At 40.7% G+C, this 23,060-nt stretch overlaps 1 protein-coding gene across 1 annotated transcript; it reads left to right on the forward strand.

Annotated features, from left to right (window-relative positions):
• Positions 1 to 4,037: 4,037 nt before the first annotated feature.
• Positions 4,038 to 5,135, forward strand: LOC110708223. The gene is made up of 2 exons (XM_021886310.1): positions 4,038 to 4,640; positions 4,686 to 5,135. The coding sequence occupies exons 1-2, from the start codon at positions 4,038 to 4,040 to the stop codon at positions 5,133 to 5,135; spliced, it is 1,053 nt and encodes a 350-aa protein (XP_021742002.1).
• The last annotated feature ends 17,925 nt before the right edge of the window (positions 5,136 to 23,060 follow it).

A 23,060-nucleotide genomic window follows, 5' to 3' on the forward strand; every position in this document is an offset into this window, starting at 1 on the left:
GGTTTTTTTTCCCTCTCTCTGTGTCTGGCACCCTTCCTAGAAGGTGGTCGGGGACAGGTTTGGGAAGTAGTGGTGTTTGTGTGCCTTCGGGCTTGTGTAGGTTTTGGAGGTTTACAACTTTTTTGTTCTAAGTTGTATTTTTTCATTCTTTGGTAATAAAATTTTCTTATTTACCAAAAAAAAAAAAAAAAAAAGAATCAAATCAAAGTCAAACACATTCAAACAAAGCTTTTTGAATCAAATGAATGTCAAATGCATTCAACAAAGCTAATTGAATCAAATGAAAGTAAAATGCATTCAACAAAGCACTAAGGATAAGATTTAATTTATGTTATTTAGATACTATAAACTTCCTAAGGTTGTTAGGAATGTGTTTTAGTTAGTTAATTAGAGTTTGTTTAGGATTAGTTTTCCTATTTTAATTAGAAGTAGTTATTCTATACTACTTAGGATGCTTGGAGCACAAGGTTAGGGATTTGTCCTAATCCTGTTAGGAGTAGAATAAGGTAATTTTTAGTTTATAAATAAGGTGATTTCGTGGCTTTTAGAGTCATAGAAAATAATATTAATTTTACTACAAATTGTTTAACTTTGTTTAAACTTTTCTTTACTAGTTTTCTATTCAAGGAGTTGTTTTGATAATTAGAATGTTCAATTCTTAGTTCTCGAAGTAGTGTAAGTCTTGATCATTTAAATACTTAGTCCAAGGTGTAGTTTAAGTAGTTTGAGTAGTCTTGAATTCGTTCCAGGAGTGGTTGAATTACAAGTCATATCCGATTTGTTGTTCTTGATATTGTTCAACTTTCTTATAGAATTCGGAAGGCTTGTGTTACTTGTGTGATTTTAGATTCTTTATTGGGTTAAGAGGTTTGAATCCACATCAGCTTTTAGAATAAAATGAAAGTCAAATGCATTGAATAAAACTAATTGAATTAAATGATTGTCAAATGCACTCAACAAAGCTAATTGAATCAAATCAAAGTCAAATGCATTCAACAAAGCTAATTAAATCAAATAATAGTCAAACACAATCAAACAAAGATTTTTGAATCAAATGAAATACATATGCATTCAACGAAGCTAATTGAAAAGTCAAATGCATTTAACAAAGCGAATTGCATTAATTTAAAGTCAAACACATTAAAGAGATTTTTGAATCAAATGAAAGTCAATGCATTAAACAAAGCTATTTGAATCATATAAAAGTCGTACACATTCAAATAAAGCTTTTTGAATCAAATGAAAGTCAAATGCATCCAACAAAGCTTATTAAATCAAATGAATGTCAAATGCATTCAACAACGTTAATTGAATAAAATGATAGTCCAACATAATCAAACAAAGATTTTTGATCAAGAAAAAAGTCAAATACATTCAACAAAGCTAAATGAATCAAATGAAAGTAAAATACATTTAACAAAGGTTAATAAATCAAATCAAAGTAAAACAAATGCAAATAAAGCTTTTTAAATTAAATGAAAGTCAATTGCATTCAACAAAGCTAACTAAGTCAAATAAAAGTTAAACAAATTTAACAAAGCAAATTAACTCTTATAAAAGTCAAACACATTCAAAAAAAGTTTTTTGAATTAAATGATAGTCAAATGCATTCAACAAAGTTAATTGAATTAAATGTAAATCAAATGCATTCAATAATGCTAATTGAATTAGATTAAAATCAAACACATTCAAACACACTTTTTAAATTAAATGAAAGTCATATGTATTTAAAAAAACTAATTGAATCAAATGAATATCTATCACATTTAAACAAAGCTTTTTGAATCAAGTGAAAGTCCAATGCATTCAACAAAGCTAATTGAATTAAATGAAAGTTTTACACATTAAAAACAAAGCTATTTTAATCAAATGAAAATCAAATGCATTCATTAAAGCTAATTAAATCAAATCAAAGTCAAATTCATTCAACAAATCTAATTGAATTAAATGATAACCAAACACATTCAAACAAAAGTTTTTCAATCAAGTGAAAGTCAAATGTATTGTACAAACCTAATTGAATCTAATGAAAGTAAAAAACATTCAAACAAATCTTTATAAATCAAATGAAAGTCAAATGCATTCCACAAAGCTAATTGAATCAAATGAAAGTCAAATGCATTCCACAAAGCTAATTGAATCAAATGAAAGTCTAATGCATTCCACAAAGCTAATTGAATTAGAAAGTCTAATGCATTCCACAAAGCTAATTGAATCAAATCAAAGTAAATTACCAAAAAAAAAAAGAAAATTAATCAAAACAAAGTCAAACTCATTCAAACAAAGCTTTTTGAATCAAATGAAACTTAAATGCATTCAAAAGAGCTTATTAAATCAAATGAAAGTCAAATGCATTCAACTAAAGCTTTTTGAATCAAATGAAAGTTAAATGCATTCAAAAAAGCTAATTGAATCAAATAAATGTAAAAGCTAATTAAATCAAATGAAAGCTAGAGAGAGAAACCTAGAGAGAGAAACCTTCTTTCCCGCTCATTTTTTTTAGCAACCTTGATCATCAATGGCAAAGGGGAAAAAGAGTAAGAGAAAGAAACCTTCCAATTCAAAAATCAAGAAATCTCCCAATTCCACATCAAAGAAATAGAGTAAGACAAGGCCAAATACTCGGCATAATGTAAAAATGCAGAACATGGAATCAACAATGGAGATTAGCTTGGAGGAGAGTTGGCTTGCGGAAGAGGGTATGGAATAGAGGAAGATTAATCAAGTGTCTGAAGAAAAGAAACAACTTCATAAAAGCTAATTTGATCAATGGTTAAATATAATTGCTCGAGGGACGCCATTGATGGGTGGATCAGATGAGTTGGAGGAAGGTGATTTGTCTACCATTGCTTCAAGGTATGAAAATCCTACCCCCCCTATTGATGATTGAAAACCTAGATTAGGTGATTAATGAGGATAATCTTGCTTTAAATTTGAAGTTTCATGATATTTTGAGCCCTGTTCGGGAGCACCCTGTTTTTGCTTCTCTAAATTCTGATGAGGGAAATTTGGGGCAAAAATGGAGTGATATGTTCAAGGGTATTAGAGATGAGGGATTAGACTAATCTAATCATCAAATAAGGGTGCATGGCCCTAAGAACTATGGAGATAATAGTGTTAGGATAACAATGGAGGATATCGAACTGAAAATAAATTTTTGGCAGTCAACAATTGTCTGTTATGTTCTGGGCCTAAACCTCCCTCTCAGAATCTTGAATGGATTGGTGAGAAGATCTTGGGGTAGGTATGAGATTGACAAAATCTCAACATTGGAGAATAGGATTTTCTTGGAAGGGATAAGGCGTTAATGACGGGACCAATCTTCTTTAATAGGAAACCATTAATTGCTAAGAAATGGGAACCGGGTCTGAATCTTGAGAAGGAAGACATTCATGAAGTTCTTGTGTGGGTGAGATTACTAGGGCTTGACTTGAAATTTTGGGGGAAATCTTCTTTGATGAAAATAGCTGGCATTCTTGGAAACCCGATTAAAACAGACAAGGCTACTGCATCAAAAGAACTAATCAGCTATGCTCGTATTATTGTGGAAGTGAACATGAAGGAACCGCTACTAGAAGAGATTGAATTCTTGGATGAAAATGGAGATGTGGTAACTCAGGAAATCATTAATGAATGGAAGCCAATTAAGTGTTCTGTGTGCACTGGTATGAGGCATTCAGAAGAGCAATGTCCGAATCATAAAGTCCAAGCAAACAGGAGGGGAAGTTATGAAGATCTAGTTCAGAAGAGAGGGAAAGTCTAGAGACCTGTTTAGAAGGAACTAGCAATAAGGAAAGATCAGAGAAGTCATATTGAAGGTAGGGATCTTAAAATTCCAAACAATAATAGGGTGTGCCCTACTGTTTCTACAGGAAATAGGTTCAGTAGTCTTGAGAAACAGGAAGTGGAGGAGGTGATTGTTGATCAGGTTAATGTTAAGAAGGAAGGGAGTACTACTAGTCTTGGTGGGGTTCTATTATCTAGTGGTCAGATTGTGTATGGCAGGTTAGAAGAAGGGTAGTGCTTACACTCTTTACATGGATAAGATAGGATTTTGGAATGTGAGAGGCATGAACAAACCAGGGAAGCTGTGTGATGTGTTATGGTTCTTAAGACATCATAATATGGGTTTCTTTGGCCTGTTGGAAACAAAAGTAAGAGTGAAGAATTTTGGTAAAGTGTTTAATAATTTTGGGAGTGATTGGTCTGTGATTACTAACCATTATGTTAGCAAGTATAGTAGAATTTGGATTACTTGGTTGCCTAGTGTTTTTTCTGTGGATAGTTGTAGAATAGATTTCCAATTTATCCATGTTTGTGTTACTCATGTTGCTTTAAGAAAGAAGTTCTGGCTGACCATGGTCTATGGTCTTAATACTGCTCTAGAAAGGGAGAGTTTATGGGCTCAGATTGCACAGATTGCCCCCCCTGCTAATACCCCTTGGATCTTATGTGGAGATTTTAATAATATCCTTAATCTTGAGGATAGAATTGGTTCTCAATGCTCTCTTGCTGAGGTGGAACAATTTAGTAATTGTTTAAGGGTCTATAGCCTTTTTGATTTCAAAGTTGGAGGTATGTTCTACACCTGGACTAATAAACAGGAAGGGGATGATAGAGTTTGCACTAAAACTGATAAAGTGATAGTGAATAATGGCTGGTTGACAAAGTTTCCTAATTTCTAGGCTGAGTTTCTTCCTGGGGGTCTTACGGAACATTCTCCCTGCTGTATGAATTTGGACAGTGCAGTTGGAAATGTTAGAAAACCTTTTCGATTTTTTAATATGTGGACTAAGGCTCAAAATTTCCTAGCTATTGTAAAGGATGCCTGGGACAGACCAGTTCAAGGTTCTGCTACGTTCAGGGTTGTTAAGAAGCTCAAAGTTGTCAAACAGGAACTCAAGGCCCTGAATCTAACTCATTTTTCTTCTATTGAGGGTGCTGATATTGCTGCAGGGAAACACTTAGTTGATATTCAAAGGAAGCTTAATGTTGATCCTAATAATGCAAGATTGAGGAATCAGGAGCATGAAGCAAGAGTGGCTTATAATAAAGCCCATACAACTAGGTTTATGTTATTGAAACAGAAAGCTAAAACTCATTGGTTAAAGGAAGGTGATGCTAATTCTAGCTAGTTTCATGCCTCTATCAGAAAAAGAAGAATTGAAAACAGAATTTGTAGTGTACTGGATCAGACTAGTGCTATGGTTAATGACCCTGAGTTGATTGCTTAGACTTTTGTTTCTTATTATAAGAACCTATTGGGGTCTGATATGGGTGATATTAGACAAATTCATCATTCTGTCATTAATGAGGGGCCTATCTTATCTGACTTACAGATGAGAAATCTTTGTAGGGCTTTTACTGAGGATGATGTAAGGAAAGCTGTTTAGAACATTGATGAGGATAAATCTTCTGGACGTGATGGTTTCACTAGTAAGTTCTTTAAAGTTTCTTAGGAAATTGTGAAAGAGGATGTGTTTCTGGCTTTGCTTTCTTTCTTTGAGCATGGGAAACTTCTGAAACAGGTTAATACCACATCCTTACCTCTGATTCCTAAGGTTACACAAGCTACTACTGTCACTTAGTTTAGACCTATAACACGTTGTAATGTGTTGTTTAAAATACTTTCTAAGATGATATGTACTAGGCTATAGGAGGTTCTTCCTTCTATTATTGGTGAGGAGCAGGGAGCCTTTGTTTCTGGAAGAATCATGCTTGACAGCATCATGCTTTGTCAAGATCTTGTTAAAGATTGTAAGAATATGAGGAAGCCTCTTAGGTGCACAATCAAGGTGGATATATGGAAATCTTATGATACAGTCAAATGGCCTTTTATTGAGAACATGTTGTCCGCATTGGGTTTTCCTGTCATGTTTATAAAATGGGTCATGGCTTGTGTTACATTTCCCACTTACTCAATAATGATTAATGGGGGTAGTCATGGTTTCTTTAAGGGAGCTAGAGGTATTAGACAAGGGGATCCCCTTTCACCCCTACTATTTATGATATGCATGGAATACCTCACCAGGCTTCTAAAAAAATAGGGCAGAAATCGAAGTTCAAATTTCATCACAGATGCAGAATTTTTGAAGTTGAACCATTTGGTGTTTGCTAATTATTTGATGCTTTTTGCTCATGGTGATAAAAGGTCTATCTCCCTTCTTACTAGGGCTCTTAAAACTTTTCATTTGGTCTCGGGTCTTCAAGCTAATGAGGAGAAAACAGCCATAATGTTTGGTAATGTTCAAGATACTGTGAAAGAAGAGATTTTGTAAAGATCAGGGTTTGTTGAAGGCCAATTTCCTGTCAAGTATTTAGGGATCCCTCTTAATTCTAAATTCCTTAAAGTGAGTGATTTTGATGTTCTCATTGATAAAATGCTGGCTAAGGTGCATTGCTGGTCTAGTAGACACCTGTCTTATGCTGGTAGAGTGGTCCTTCTAAATTAGGTCTTGATAAGTTTCTACTCCTTTTGGGCTTAATGTTTCCTGCTTCCCAAGAGTGTTATTGATAGAGTGTAGGGATATTTTATGGGATGATAGTACTTCTCTCTCCAAATGCCCCCCTATATCCTGGGAGTGTGTTTGTAAACCTAAGGATACAAGTGGACTTGGCATCAGAAACTGTTCACTGTGGAATAAGGCAGCTTTAGGTAAACAAGTTTGGAAAGTTTCCTGTAAGAAGGAATCTTTGTGGGTTAAATGGGTTTATGTTGTTTATATTAAGGATAAAAATTGGTGGGACTATGTGCCAAGTAAGGGATCAGGATGGGCTTGGAAAAGGATTTGCAAGGTGATGGATGAAATGAAAGCAGTATTTGAGTCTAAAAACTGGGTTGAAATTGGTTTTTCAATCAGGGAAGGCTATGAATGGCTACATGGTGACCTATCTGCTGTCATTTGGACTAAATGGATTTGGAATAAGTTCAATATTCCAAAACACTCTTTCATAGCTAGGAACCATTCCTATTGGCAAAAGGCTGTGATCCACCCTCAGAAACTGTGCAGGGTTATCAGACTGGAAGTTATTGGCAGAAGCCAGCAATTGATTAATAGTTCCTGGTCTAGAGCTCAAGTCAGATGGCTGTTTAAGCTTAAACAATCTGTTTAACTTTATGTTGGTTCTGTTTTATCCCTAGTCTCTGGTTGTATGGCTGTTTTCTTGTTGTTTTGTTTTCTGTGTTGTATGTTGGCCCTTAGGGGACGTTGTAGTTTGTTGATAAGGTTTTACTCCTTTTCCTTGTGCTAGTCCTAGTGTGGTGTGCCCTTCCTAGAAGGTGCCATTCCACTTGAGGCTAGTTTTCTCCCCTTCCTTTGTTTGATGCACCTTTCCTAGAAGGTGGCTTCTCCTAGGCTAGGGGTGGTTCTTTAGAGCTTACCTCCTTTTTGGTATTAATAAAATCTCTTACTTACCAAAAAAAAAAGAATAAAATAAATGTCAAACACATTCTAACATTTTTTTCTTATTCAAATGAAAGTTAATGCATTCAACAAAGCTAATTGAATCAAACGAAAGTCAAACACATTTAAAAAGAGCTTGATGAATCAAATGAAAGTCAAATGCATTCAACATATCTAATTGAATCAAATGAAAGTCAAATACATTCAACATAGTTAATTGAATCAAATTAAAGTCAAACACATTCAAACATTTTGTTTTTATTCAAAAGAAAGTTTAATGCATTCAACAAAGCTAATTGAATCAAAGGAAAGTCAAACACATTTAAAAAAATCTTGTTGAATCTAATGAAAGGTAAATGTCTTCAACAAAGCTAATTGAATCAAATTAAAGTCAAATACATTTAACATAGTTAATTGAATCAAATGAAAGTCAAACACATTCAAAAAAAGATTTTCAAATCCAATGAAAGTTAAATGGATTCAACTAAGCTAATTGAATTAAATCAAAGTCAAACACATTCAAACAAAGCTTTTTGAATCAAATGAAAGTCAAATGCATTTAACAAAGCTAGTTGAATCAAATGAAAGTCAAATGTATTAAACCAAAGATTTTTTAATGAAATGATGGTCGAATGCATTCAATAAAGCTTATTGAATCAAATCAAAGTGAAACAAATTCAAACGTAGCTTTTTGAATCAAATGAAAGAAAATTTCATTTAACAAAGCTAATTGAATTAAATAAAAGTTAACACATTCAAACAGTAATTTTTGAATTAAATGAAAGTCAAATGCATTCAACAGAGCTAATTAAATAAAATGAAAGGCAAATGCAATCAACAAAACAAATTGAATCAAATCAAAGTCAAACACATTCAAACAAAGCTTTTTAAATCAAAATAAAATTAAATGGCTTCAAGAAAGCTAATCGAATAAAATCAAAGTCAAACACATTCAAACAAAGATTTTTGAATCAAATGAATGTCAAATGCAGTCAACAAAGCTGTTTTAATCAAATAAAAGTTAAATACATTCAAATAATGGTTTTTGAATCAAATAAAATTTAAATGCATTCAACAAAGCTAATTGCATAAAATGAAAGTCAAAATGCATTCAACAAAACTAATTAAATCAAATGAAAGTCAATCACATCCAAAAAAAACCTTTTTGAATTAAATGAAAGTCAAATGCATTCAATTAAAGCTTTTTGAATCAAATGAAAGTCTAATGCATTCAACAATGCTTTTTGAATAAAATTAAAGTCCAGACAAAAGTGACTTGGGATAAATGGGTTTGGAACAGGTTTAATAGCCCTAAGTATTCCTTTATCTGTTGGTTAGCAGTCCAGGAGAGACTCAAAACCTTAGATAGGCTTCACTCTTTTGGCTGCAATCTAGATACCAACTATTTATTGTGTGGGGCTCCTCCTGAGTCTCGTAAGCACCTATTTTTTGAGTGCCCTTACAGTAGGAATTGTCTAAAAGTAATCACTAATTGGCTGGGATGCACTGAGAAACATTTCAATCTGATTGCCTCTTGGAAACATTGGTATAGACAGGGTAAAGACTTGATCCAAAAGAGATTTTATGGAGCTTCACTGGCTGCTTGTGTTTATTATGTATGGTTTGCTAGGAACCATGCATTATGGGAGAAGGCTGTGATCCTTCCTAGTCATTTGTGTAATTCAATTTGTCTGGAAGTAGTAAATAGAGTGCAACAGTTGATTGATCACTCTTGGTCCAGAAGTCACTGTAAGTGGATACAGTCACTCAAAAGCAGGTTGCCTAGCTAGCTGCTGCTGACTACTGTATGTCGGGTTGTGTGTGGTTCTGTGTTACAGGGCTGCTGTTCTGTTTCTCTCTTGGTGTGTTGGCAGATACTACTCGTTCTGCTTTATAGGGAGTTATGGCCTGCTGTGTTGCAATGCGTTGATCTGTAGTCTATTCCTGGTTGCTGAAGCCTTGAGTTGTTGTCTTCTTTTGCGTGCTCTGTGTTTCTGATTTGTTCGTTTGGGCTGCTGAGTGTTTGCGCTGTTGAGTTTTTGGTCTGTTTTGGCTGTTTTGTTTTGTGTAGCCTAGGAGTGTTGCAAGATCAGTTTATTTGGTCTGTCTTCGCTGATGTTGTTTCTGGTCAAGGCTGCTGTTATAGTCTGCCAGTCTTGTTTGTATCACCAGTTTTGGCTGGTTTCCTGTTTATCCGGTTGACTCATTTTTTGGAGTACAAAGTCCCCTGCTTTCAAGGGCCGCTTGTGTACCCGTTTGTTGTAGGCTCTAGTCATTCTCAGACAGTAGATCTCTTGTCGTAAGGCGGCGTTGCCCCTTTGCTCTAGAAGAGCATCCAGGGCAAGACGTATGGCCTCCCAATTGACCTCCTCATCATACAACATGACATGGAGAGTTGGTTCATAGTGCTCAATAGGGAGAACAGCCTTAGTGCCGTATGTCATAAGGAACGGGGTTTCACCGGTTTCCCCTTTCTCAGTTGTTCCGATAGCCTAAAGAACATGAGGCAACTCCTCTGCCCATAGGCCACCAGCCCTTTCAACTTTCCTCTTAATGTCGTCTAAGATACATGTAGACATGACTGATGAAATACACCAGGAGTTGATTGCCATTTCTCTCATCAAGGAGAACAACACTAAGGGAGTGATCTAAGACGGCTAGATACATGTAGAGAGCCTCCTGGGGTAGAGGGCTCACTGGCCTTGGTAAAGAATGCAGATGCTGCTTAAGCTTCTGAAATGCTGCCTTAGCCTCTTCTCCCCATTCAAACCATGACCTCTTCCTAATTGCTTGGAAGAAATAGAGGCATTTGTCGCCAGAGTAGCTGAGGAATCTCCCCAATGCCGCCAGGAAACCGGTGAGTTTTTAGACTTCTCTTACAGTGTGGGGTGACTGCATGTCAATTACCGCCTGTACCTTTTCTGGATTAGCCTCAATTCCCCTTTGATCAATCAGAAATCCGAGTAACTTCCCAGACTCAACACCAAAGACACACTTCTTAAGGTTAAGCATGACCTTGTGTCGCCTGAGTTTGGTGAACGTTTCTCGGAGGTCAACCAGGTGATCCGTCTGTAGCTTGGATTTGACTATCATGTCATCAATATACGCCTCTACATTCCAGCCTATCTGATGGCGGAAAACCGTGTTTATCATTCGCTGAAATGTAGCAGGCGCATTCTTCAACCCAAACGGCATCACTATGTAACAGAAAAACCCCTTATCAGTGACGAATGTCGTCTTTCCTTGATCTTTTTTCCAGAGGGGTATCTGATGGAAGCCTGAGTAGGCATCCATGAAGCTCATCAAAGCATGACCGGCTGTAGAGTCGACCAAGCTGTCGATCTGTGGGAGCGGGTAACTGTCCTTTGGGCATGCTCTGTTCAGATCTGTGTAGTCTACACACATCCGCCAAGTTCCATTCGGCTTTTTAACTAGGACAACGTTTGCTACCCAATCCGGGTAGTAGCATTACCGAATGAACCCAGCATCTAACAGCTTCTTGACCTCGGCGGCTGTCGCCTGAGATCTCTCCTCGCCATGATTTCTCTTTTTCTGCCTAACCGGCTTCTTTTTTAGATCTACGGTGAGTTTTTGGACAATTAGATCCGGGCTTACGCCTGGCATCTCTTCCACCTCAAAGGAAAAAATTTCTTTGAATTCCTTCATCAGTTGGAGCAAATCTACCCCCAACACCTTAAAAGCAACCATCCCAACCTTGACGGTTCTATCGGGCCGGCTGTCGTCCAGGACAACATAAACGCTCTCTCCTACCGGTTGGGGTCGAAAGTCAACCGACCTTTCTCCGGCAAGTGATTGCTATTGCTTTTCTTTTTTGACGGGTGCCAGTTGGTCCGCCTTTCTTTTCTTACCGACTGCCCTTGGAGCCGGGACTGCTGGATTGCAGTTATCAACGTCTGTGGGCTCACCTTGACAGACTATAACCATAGTTGGCTTGACGTCAGAGAGATAGCACTCCCTAGCCATCTTCTGGTCCCCGTTTAAGGAACCGACTATACCATCATCCTTCTCAAATTTGACCAGCATGAGAGACGGGATAATGACAACCTTAGACTCGTTGAGGGTCGGACGACCAAATATCATGTTGTAGGCAGTCAGTTCCTCCACAACTAAGACCTTGACGACCATGTGGCGTTCTTGCCCCTTTTCACCCAACCGGATAGGAAGGTCAATGCTTCCTACCAGATGCACCACTCCTCCCCCAAAACCAACTAAGGGGTGAGGCGCCTGTTGCATGCTGGTGGGCTTGTACTTGAGCTTTGTCAAGCACTGATAGCTGATTAGGTCAGACGAGCTCCCGATAACTATTAAGATCCGGCCAACCTTCTGGTTGGCAACCTTGCATTCGATGACGATGGGGTCATCGTGAGGCCGTCTGACCTTGCCTCGGTCCCTTTCAGAAATAAGGACCTCAGGAAAGGTGTCTTTCCATGCCTAGCCCTCATCCACTGAGTTGATCAGCTTCCTGATGTTGTCTTTTGTACCTTGGATGGTTGGGCCTCCACCGGCAAAACCGCCTGCTATTGTGAAGACTGTCTCTTCATCCGTTTCGGAGTTAGCAGGGCCGGGTTTTGCCGTCTTCCCCTTGTTTTTTTTGGGGTTGCCTTTAGGCTTTGGCAGGTAAGACTTTAGAGCTCCCTCGTCAGCTAGACGGTCTAACAGCCGCTTGAGGCTATAGCAGCCATTAGTGTCATGGCCAAAATCCTCATGGTAATGGCAGTACTTGCTCTTATCCCGGCTGCAGGCGAGGCTTTTCATGGCGGCCGGTTTCTTGAGGGACAACCGGTCCTTGATTTCCGTGAGAATGGAGGAGCAGTCTTTTGTGAACTCGTACTTGGGGACATACGGTTCAGATTTTCTTCTTGCCTTTTGGGCCAGCTGACTAGACCAGTTTGTTGCCCAGATTCCTTTTCTCTTGTCTTCCTTTTTTGCTGGCTGCTGTGGCTGGTTATTTTTCCTGTCAGATTTTTTGAAATCTGACGGTTGTTTTACAGCACAAAAGCTCCGTCGCCTGTATATAGGCTTCTGCTTCCATTAATGCCTCTTGGAGAGTGGCTACCCTTTTCCAAACGAGGTCAAACTTGAAGGTCGACCCATCCTTCAAACCCTTGAATAAGTCTATGTAAGCAACTTCGTCAGACAACCCTTGAATCTGTATTCGCATCAGATTGAACCGCCTGACATAGGACCGGAGTCCTTCCTTCTCACCCTGTTATATTGCCCCAAGATCAAGGCTGGTCTTTTTGGCAGGGATGTTCATTGAGAAGTTTGACGTGAATAAATACGCCAGAGTTCTGAAGTTGTTGATGCATCCAGCTAGTAGATTACCAAACCACCGTTGGGCAATTCCCTTCAGGGTCGCCGGGAAGCATCGACACCAGGCGGCATCATCCAACCAAGGTTGGAGTATGCCATTAGGTGGTCTTTCGGGTTGGAGGTGCCATCATAGGCACCTACCAACACATTCTTGACCTTGGGCGGCAGTGTCGCCTGGGTTATGTTTGGCGAGAACGCCGTAGGCTACTCTCCCAGATTGAGCAGGCGCAGCTGCCAATCCGTGGGTTGGAACGGCTGTAGCCCATGACCCCCGAAGAGGCCTGGTGCGGAAAAAGGGGATCCACCCGGTACATATGGCGGACCATATTGTCCCGGTTGGATCACTTTGGGACCAAATTGCGCGGAGGGTTCACGAGACTGACCCGCTTGGTCTGTTTCCGAGTGTCTAACTGAGACACTGCGGAGGTTGTCAGGGAAGGTCGACGTTAAGGCCAACACAGACAGTTGCTGATTTCTCTTCTGCTGGATAAACATCCGAGCATCAGAGAAGGTTTTCTTAGATCCATCCATCTGTAAGTGTCGGATGGCTTTTCTGTGCTCCACTGGAGGAAAGCGGAGCCTATTTAAGTAAATCTGGAGCCCCTCCCCCGCCTTGGGCTTGGGCTTGGGATGAGGAGTGGGCACACGATCTTTCAGAGCCTTCTTCCCAGAGGATGAAGGCTTCTTGGCCGGCTGACCCTTCTGAGGGGTGGCTGACCGGATGAGATTCTTTATCAAGCCTTTGAAACTATTCATGAAAGTCATGAGTTCGTTTCTTGTGATGGGAGCAGATCCCGCTGCTGCCTGGGCATCCCCAACCGGCATTCTGGTTGTGTTGTTGGGAGCAGCTTGATTCTCACCTCGTTCCTTCATTTCTTTGGAACAGGTACGTTTTGTTCTAAAGGACCTGTCTAGGGCCACATAGGTGTCGATTTTGTAGTCGTCACCACTTTCATGGTCCGTCTGGACCTCAAGCTCGACCAAGGGCCGTTTGTCCAGATTCGATGGCACAGTATCAAAAGTCATCTTAGAAGTACCCTCCCCACAGACGGCGCCAATGTTTCGGGGTTTTTTGATGTGTCATGTGGGAGAGTTACGATTCCAAGACTAAGCCGCTGGTGCCTGTACCTGCAAGATCACGAAGACTCCGGTTGGTAGGAGCTTCGCCTCCGACGATCAAGTTAGTATGCGTATAGGAGGAAAGAATACGAAATAGGTAAAGTTATTCTCGCTGATTGGGAGAATTCCACAATTAATATTGCTCGGTAATAGTGTTTGTATTTATGAATGCCCCATTAATGAGGTTTGCCCCACTATTTATAGTGGGGTAGACAAGTCCCCCATGAAAGGTACCAAGGACACGTGTCAATAGGGGATGGGAGCCCTATTGACTAATGCCGATGCGCCACGTGTCACCAGCCCATTGGGCCACGTGTCTAGGGTAATTTTTACCCTAAACAGTTTACCTTGGTGATATATTAGTCTATAGTAGAGATAGAATTGAGCATATTTCTCATCATAGAAAATTATTTGAGACCTTACACGAACAACAACTATATGGTAAACTTGAAAAATGCTCATTCATGGTCCTTAGTATTTCTTTTCTTGGATATATTATTTCGGGGAAGGGTATTTCAGTGGATCCCGAAAAGGTAGCTGCTATTTCTACTTGGGTGGCGCTTAGAAACATTCGTGAAGCACGTAGTTTTCACGAAATTGATGAAGAAAGTGGAATTTTTATGGACTAATGCGGCACAATAAGCCTTTGAAACCATCAAAGAAAAATTGTGTCATACTCCGGATTTAGCTTTGCCAAATTTTGACAAATTGTTTGAAGTTGAATGTGATGCAAGTCGAGCAGGTATAGGTGTGGTTTTAATCCAAGAAAAACGGCCTATCTCTTATTTTAATGAGAAGCTAAGTGGCGCAAAGTTGAATTATTCCAACTATGATCGTGAGTTCTATGCTATTGTTCTAGCCTTGGATCATTGGCCTCATTACTTAAGACCAAAATCTTTTGTGCTACATTTAGATCATGAAGCTATGAAGTTTATTCATGGACAATAAAAGTTGAATTATAGACATGCTAAATGGGTTGAGTTTCTACAATCCTTTACCTTTTCTTTGAAATACAAGGAAGGTAAGGCAAATATTATTGTCGATGCATTGTCAAGAAGATCTTATTTGTAAGCTATGGTGGATGCTATAATTATTGGTTTTGATGATCACATACTTGATGTATACACAACCTACCCGGATTTGGCGCAAGAATATAACGATCCCTCATGAAAGGAATGATGTCCTTCCCACAAGTGAATTATTTTGATAGAGGGTTCAGAATTATTAGAAAGCTAATTCTTCAGTAAGGTAAAGTGATCGGAATGCCTAGGTGAAGGCCGCTTCCAATCAGTTATATTAATGTGTATTAAATATTACAAATTAATCTGAAAGGAATGGTGTCCTTCAAACAAGTGTATCATTCTGATAAAGGGTTCAGAATTATTACAGAGCTAATTCTTCAGTAAGGTCAAGTGATCGGAATGCCTAGGTGGAGGCCGCTTCCGATCAGTAATATTAAGGTATACTTAATATTACAACTTAATCTTAACTGAACCCTTCGGGTCGAACCCAATTGAACAACCGATCTGAATTAATCCGAAGGATTTAATGAATCGACAGAGTTTTACGAATACAGACGTCGGATATCGAGCCTATGGCGTCGAGACCGAGCGTCGCAAAATCACAAGCGACAAGTACGAGCTTAGCCGTAGCTAGGCTAGGCTAGCTCATCGTAGCCCTAACATGATGCCTAGGCGCGCATGGCAGGCCACACGCACCAAGCACAACCATCGTAGTGCTGGGCACTAGCGCATGTGCGTATGCGTGCATGCATAGCACCATCGCAGGCCATAGTGTACTTTGCACCATCGCAGGCCATGGCATGCCTCGCACCATCGCCCAGCACGCATGCTAGGCCCTTGCGTGCATAGGCACTCTGGTTGGGCTAGCAATGTGTGTGGTGCGTATGCGTGTTGGTGCGCATGCATGTGGTGCGGGTGCGTGTGGGCGAGGAGTATGCTGGGTGTGCGCTACTAGCAAGTCCGTGCCTTGGCTGGCATGGCTGTGCGTAGCAGTATGTGTGTGCGAGGGATTGCGTGGGAGTGTTGGGCCAGTGCCAGCATGCTAGCACAGCACAACACTAGCACGCAGCACCAGCGCCAAGCATCACCCAACACCAGGACGCACTGGCTGGATGGGATGCGAGACTGCTGGCTGGTGCTAGCTGGCAGCCAGCACAGCCCTCCTTGAGGCAGTTTGTGTGTGGGTGTGGGGACCAAGCAAAGCCTTGGGGAGCAAGGCTATGGTCCCCCCACCTAATCTTGGGCATGCTCATAAGCATATAATTATGCCACTTGTTACGTTGTGATTGATCTTAATTATTTATTTAATTTGGAATTAAATAAATTATTCATTTTACCAACTCTCCCACATTGGTGGAAGATTGGAAATCAAGGGTGCATTTCCCTATAAATACCAAAGGCATGGGTATTGGGAAAGACACAACCTTGAGTGGAATTAAAAGGCAACTCTTGATTTGAGTAAACCTTGATTCGTAAAACTCATAGTTTTATTTTTCCGGGTCTCGACTAACCTTCGAGACTTAGGACGCTCGGGTCGGGTTCGAGGGTACGATCCCGTCGGAGGCCTCGTGTTTTCGAGGTTCAAGGAAGAACTCATAGTTGAGCGAAGCACGCGTCAAAGGTATAATCTTTTATTCTTAATTATGGTTTGCTTGTTAATTGCATTTATTATGGAGGCGGGTCTTGGCGGGTTTCTTTTCGCATAGTAAGGGTCACTACGAAACCCAACATAATCTTGACTGAACCCTTCGGGTTACACCCAATCGAGTAACCGATCCAAGGAGACGAATCAATTTGAAGGATTAGATGAGTCGTTAGAGTATTACGAACAAAGACGTCGGATGTCGAGCTTAGGGCATCGAAACCGAGCGTCGCAAGTCGAGTCGAGTTTAGAATTTCACGAGACGGGAAATCAAGCAAGCGACAAGTTTGAGCTAGGCAGTAGCCTCGCATTGGCATAGCCATGCGAGTGTTAGGCTATACTTAGCTTCCATGCGCATCGTAAGGCATGTCTAGCATGCATTGCGTGCTAGGACAAGCATGCTAGCATGGCTGGTGCTGCTGGCCGCAAGCATGCTAGTAGCTAGCGCGTGTTAGCGTGCTAGTAGCTAGCGTAGCAGCGTGCTATGCGTACTGTGTTATGGCATTGTGTGCTAGCATAGCAGCCTCTCGCACCTCGCAGCCTCTCGCACAACACCAACGCATTATAGCATCGCAGCGTGCTATGTGTTGTGGCTGTGCATTCTTGCATGCTACGCATCGTAGTATGCTATGCTTGTGGTTGTGCATGCTTCTTTGCTAGGCAGCGCCCAGCACAAGCAGCAGCTGTCAGGCAGCGCCTAGCATACGCTATGCAGCAGTAGCAGCCCGAATTGCATGCATGGCTTTCTTGCTGGGTGCATGCGTATGCAAGCTAGCTAGCCAGCCTAGCCAAGGTGCTAGGCGCCAGCTAGGCAGCCTTGGCAGCCAAGGCAAGCTGGCTGCGAGCTATGCGTGGGCTGCTCATGGGTTTTTAGTGGGGATCGATTCTTGGTGGATTTGCTTGCTGAGCAAGAAGTATTGGTCCCCCCTTTGAATGGTCCTCACCTACTCTTAATCACCCTTTGTCACTTGGAGCTTGTTGATTCCTTTGCATTTTAATTTGTTTTGGATTAAAATAAATTGGTGGAAAAATGCAATTCTCCCTCATTGATGGGAGAAGGGGAGATCAAGGCTCCCTTTCCAATAAATACCCAAGTTTTGGGTCTGGGAAAAATCATTTAAGTTGAACTCAATAAGGTATCTCCCTATAGGTGAGAAAACCTTTAAGCTTGTAATACTTTAGTCTTTTCTTGGTCCAGCCCCGAGTAACCTTCGGGGTAGAGGTCGTTTGGGTCGGGTCTCGAGGGTGGACTCCTTCGAAGGCTCTCACGCTTATGGAGCTAAGTCTTTGAAGTCCGAGCTCTATAGGATTGAAGCACGCGTCGAGGGTAAGAATGTCATTTCCCTGTCTCTTTCTTTTATTAGTTGCTTTAATTAGTGGGCGAGTTTTTCATGTAGTGTTGGACGCGTCGAAACCCAACAGCGGTATTAGAGTCGCGCTCATTTTAATTATTGTAACTAATAATTAATTGAGGTGATTTAAAATAAATTTAAATTCAATTTTTTCTTACTAGTTAGATTAGAAGCTCGTTTTAATTAGTTTTAATCTCGTATTTTACTAATTTTGGTTAACGAACCCAGATTTCGACTCAAAAATAGTGATATTTGGGTGGAATCGATGTTCTAAATCGTTTTTGAACTTTTTTAGAGCAGTCCAGAAGCTAAAATCCACCCAAAAACATGTTTTTCAAGGGGTTTTTCGTTTTTGATGAATTTTTTTAAATCTTTAAACCTTAATTAATTATGCAATGTTAAAGGTAGATTAAATGTATGGTTACATCACTAATCTACTGCAATTATAAACCTTATTAAGCATGTTTATGACGTCATAATTGGTGCTTGATTTGGTAAGCTCATTTTTCACTTAAACTTGAAATTTTACAATTTTGCAAATTATTTGTTTCAAGTCTGAATGTTTATGGTGAATGTGCAATTTTGAAGTCCCTAATATGTTAAAGATCCAATCTTTAATTATTTATTTGGTTGGAACTTTGATATCTAAATTCCATTTTGAACTAATTTTTGGATTTAATCATTTTTGAGTTGATTAAAGTCCTAAAAGTTCAGAACTTGTGATTGAAATTTAATTAATCTTCATATTGGAAAATGTAATTTTTCAATTATACACAAATTAGTGTTGGAAATTTTTCTTTAGATGAATGGGTTAATTTTTCCAACATCTTTAATTTTGTCAAATCTCATTATTAATTTATGTATGGTTGAATTAATTGTGAATATAGCCTTTTAATTTTGTAGCATCATGATAAATTGAAAATTGATTTAAAGAATGGTTCTTGAATAATTTTGGTTTGTGCACTAAAATTGATTTTATTTAAGTTAGCATTGTTATATTTTAATTATTCTTGCTCAATGTTGGTTCTAAAATAAATTTAGAATCGATTTTAGGTCACACACATATCGGGATTACAATCCCGAGATAAAAGCACGTAAATCGAGGCAATGACCGCCAAAACACACCTCATGGCTAGCTGGGCTGCTTTCACAATCCACATGTGGCTGCCATGGTGTGTATGGGCTGCCTATGCCTTGAAATGATGTTAATGTGTGGCGGTTTGGGGCTTGGTGCACGCATGTTCCCACATGCATAGTGCGGTGTGTGCATGTTTGGTGCATCAAGGATGTAAGGGTGATGCGCATAAGGTGCTAAGATAAGGGTACCTTGGCGGTGCTTTGGTTGCCAGGCTGTAGGGTTTCGTAGTGACCCGACACTACGCGGAAGGAAACCCACCAAGACCCGCCCCTTAATTAAAACAATTAACAAGCATATTAAACTTAATCAGAAAAGATTAAGAACAATAATTATACCTTTGTCGCGTGCTTCGCTCCCAAAGAGCTCTTACTTCAAAATCCCGAAAACACGAGATCTCCAACGGATCGTACCCTCGACCCGACTCGAGTGTCCTAAGTCTTTAAGGTTAGTCAAGACCCGAACAAAATAACTATGAGTTTTACGAATCAAAGGTTTACTCTTACTTAGAGTTGCCTTTTTAATTCCACTCAAGGTTGTTCATTTCCCAATACCCAATCATGGTATTTATAGGGAAATGAACCCTTGGTTTTTCATCCTCCACCAATGTGGGAGTGTTGAAAATCAATGATTTATTTTATTTCCAAATTAAATAAATAATCAAGTTAATCATATTGCGACAAGTGGCATGTTCTCATTCAAAAGAGTGGTGGCCAAGGTTAGGTGGGGGACCATATGCCTTGCTCCCCAAGGCCTTGGTTTGGTCCTCACCCCCTTGCAAAACACCGACTCAAGGAAGGCTAGCTGGCTGCCAGCTAGCGTGCCAACTGGGGCTGCCAGCTAGCACTGCCTTGCTGCCCAGCACCCCACCCAGCCAGCCAGTGCGTGCTTTAATTTACTTGCCAAGTTGATTTTCAACTTCTTTATGAAATTCTTTGAATTTCTCAAAGGATTCAGATTTATTTGACATTAAGTAGACATAGCCATATCTACTATAATCGTCGGTGAAAGTGATGAAATATCGGTAACCTTGTCTTGCGGGTGTGCTCATTGGTCCACGTCATCCGTGTGTATTAGACCTAATAAGTCACTTGCCCTTTCTCCCAACTTGGAGAATGGTTGTTTTATCATCTTGCCTAATAAGCATCCTTCGTAATTTTTAAACGACTCTAAGTCGAATGAGTCAAGAACACTTTCTTGAAGAAGTTTCTTGATGCGCTTGATGTTAATATGGCCAAGACGACAATGCCACAAGTAGGTTTGATTCAAATCGATGGTCTTAGCCCTTTTGGCAAGGTTTTCGATGTTATAAACCTGTTTGTCTAAAGAAAGCACATAAAGACCATTTTTTGAATGTGCCTTACCATATAAAACATTATCAAAATAAATAAAACAACTATTATTTTTGATTCGAAATTCGAATCCTTTGGCGTCCAACGCCGATATTGAAATAATGTTTTTGGTCACTCTTGGAACATGATAGCAGTTTTCAAGTTCTAGAATAAGCCCTGAGGGCAAAGACAAACTGAGAGTTCCAATGGAGACGACAGACATCCTTGCTCTATTGCCGACCCAAAGCTCGACCTCTCCCTTCTCTAGCCTCCTATTTATCCTTAGACCCTGAGCATTGGAACTAAGGTGTGAGCCACATCCGGTATCTAATACCCATGATGTTTTGCTAGCGAAATTTAAGTCTATAACGAAAATACCTGATGAAGAAGCAACGTTGCCGTTCTTCTTATCTTCGTTGAATTTAAGGCAGTCCCGTTTCCAATGTCCCTTCTTCTTGCAGTAGAAACATTCGGAATCAGATTTAGAAGAGGCTGCCTTTTTGTCCTTGCTGCCCTTGGCAGATTTTGACTTAGGCGGGAATTTCTTCTTTTTCCCTTTAAAGCTCTTCTTGGTGCCCGGACGTTTGAATGGCTTGCCCTTCCTCACCATGAGCATGTCATTCTTGCCCTCCTCCTTGAGGGTTTGCTCGGCTTGCTTCAACACACCATGAAGCTCGGTGAGGGTTTTCTCCATACTATGCATGTTATAGATCATTTTGAACTGATCATAGCCTTTGTGAAGGGAGTGGAGAATGATGTCAATTTCCATTTCGATTGAATACCCTGCATCAAGCCTTTCCATGTTCTCAAATAATCCAATCATTTTGAGGACATGCGGGCTGACTGGCTCTCCTTTCTTGAGCTTGCTCTCAAGGATCTGCCTGTGGGTTTTGAACCTTTAAGTTCAGGCCTGCTCTTGAAACATATTCTGAAGCTCAGAAATGATCTCAAAAGCCGTCTCCTTTTCAAAGAAAGTCTTTTGAAGGTCCGGAGACATAGTGGCCAACATGATGCATTTGACATCCCGATTGGCACTTTGACATCGGTTAAGGGCAGCCTGAGTGACCTCCTCATAGGGAGCGTAGGGCATTTCCTCATCAAGGACGTAATCTGTTTCGGGGTTTTCTGATGTCCTGCGGGAGAGTTACAATTCCGAGACTGGAACCGGACGCCTGTACCTGCAAAACAAACGGATACTCCGGATGATTGGAGATCCGCCTCCGACGGTCAAGTTAGTACTTGATTAAGGAGTAATTAATGCGGAAATTAAAGTGATTAGGTCTCTCTAGGTGAGAGTGTTTAATGTGTGTAATCTGCGTTCTCTCCCTTAATGAGGATTAAGGGAGGTATTTATAACCTCGGGAAACGTGCCAATCAAGGTTTAGGTTAACCTTGGGCTGATTGGGCTTCCCTCGGAAGTTGGGCCTAGGTGACCGGCTTCTCCATTAGGCATGGAGTATGCCACATGTCATGACATAATAAGTCCAGGGTGGACGAATAAGCGTGTGCCACGTGGCAAGCCCTAAGAGGTCCAACTGGGGGACACTTGGCAGGACCTGATTGGCCCACGTGGCGCATTCCGATTGGTGGGAGCAAAATCCCCTAATCATTTGCCCCTCACAGGTGGCACGTGACTGGTCACGTGTTACCTGTGACAGGTGTCGCCCTGTAACAGGCGACGGCCTGCTACAGGTGTCACTCGGCGAGAGGCCGAGAGATTCTCCCGCCAAAATTTTGAATTCTGGAAGTGACCCTTTGCCTTCTCACTTCGCCTATATAAAGGAGTGTTGACTTCGGTCATTTTCACACTTGAAAACTTTGTGAGAGAACATTCGGACCCCTGAACTTGCTCTGATATTTTTGACCCTTTCTGCCTACCGCCTGCTCTGACAAGCCAACTGCAAAGGATTTTCAGAACTTCATCAATCGTCACTCGTTCAGGTAACCGTCGGTTCTTTTACTCTTAATTTTCTCTTTCCTTTATTCTTTTTTGAAATGGCAACACGGAAACACACGACACGACCTAGGTTAGTGATCAGCCGGTCACCAAGGACGGCTGAATCTAGGACTAGGAGTGCCGCCTGCCCTTTTCTGGACCCATCTTTTCCCTTTATACAAAGTCCGACTGTATCTGTGTCTATGCAGAGCATGATGGCCAGAACAAAAAAGAATGCCAGGATCTCAAACTCAGACGGCTCCTCCCACAGGGTGCCGATTAGTGAAACATCTGACCAGGCGCCAGATGTGGAAGTGAAACAAAGCGGCTTGAAAGCCGGCAGTTCTGAGGGAGGAGTCAAAGTGACCCCTTCCCATTTTACTGTTGACAATTCTACATTCTCTCCAGCTCCTTTGAAAGGAGAGGAGGCGGGCCCCTCCGGGAGAGGAGAGGAGTCGTCCTCTTCAGACTCGTTAGAGGACGAATCCGAGTCTAGCTCTTCTGGCCATGCTTCTCTGGACACAGAAGAGAAAAACAGTCGCCTACAAGAGGCGAGGCTTTCTCACGCAGTTGAGAAGGGGGACGATTGGGCGGAGCCATCCGCCTCTCACCGAGAGCAAAATACCCCCTACTACTGCACGGTACCTCGGGGCCGGATCACGGCCATGCAAGAGAAAGTGGGGAGCTTTATCGCAAACCACACAATGGGCCCCGACTTTTTAGTGTTCGTGCCGAATCCAGAGGACACAGTCGTCTGGCCGGCTGGTACCAGTTATGATGGCGCCT

The sequence above is a fragment of the Chenopodium quinoa genome, unplaced genomic scaffold (genome assembly GCF_001683475.1).
Source record: "Chenopodium quinoa cultivar QQ74 unplaced genomic scaffold, ASM168347v1, whole genome shotgun sequence".
NCBI lineage: Eukaryota > Viridiplantae > Streptophyta > Magnoliopsida > Caryophyllales > Amaranthaceae > Chenopodium > Chenopodium quinoa.

What these genes read in the sequence shown, in the direction of transcription:
- LOC110708223 (XM_021886310.1), top strand. Translation starts at nt 4,038, where the DNA reads ATGGATAAGATAGGATTTTGGAATGTGAGAGGCATGAACAAACCAGGG. An exon ending in TTTGCACTAAAACTGATAAA is followed by an intron (nt 4,641 to 4,685) that starts GTGATAGTGAAT and finishes CCTAATTTCTAG; the next exon opens with GCTGAGTTTCTTCCTGGGGG.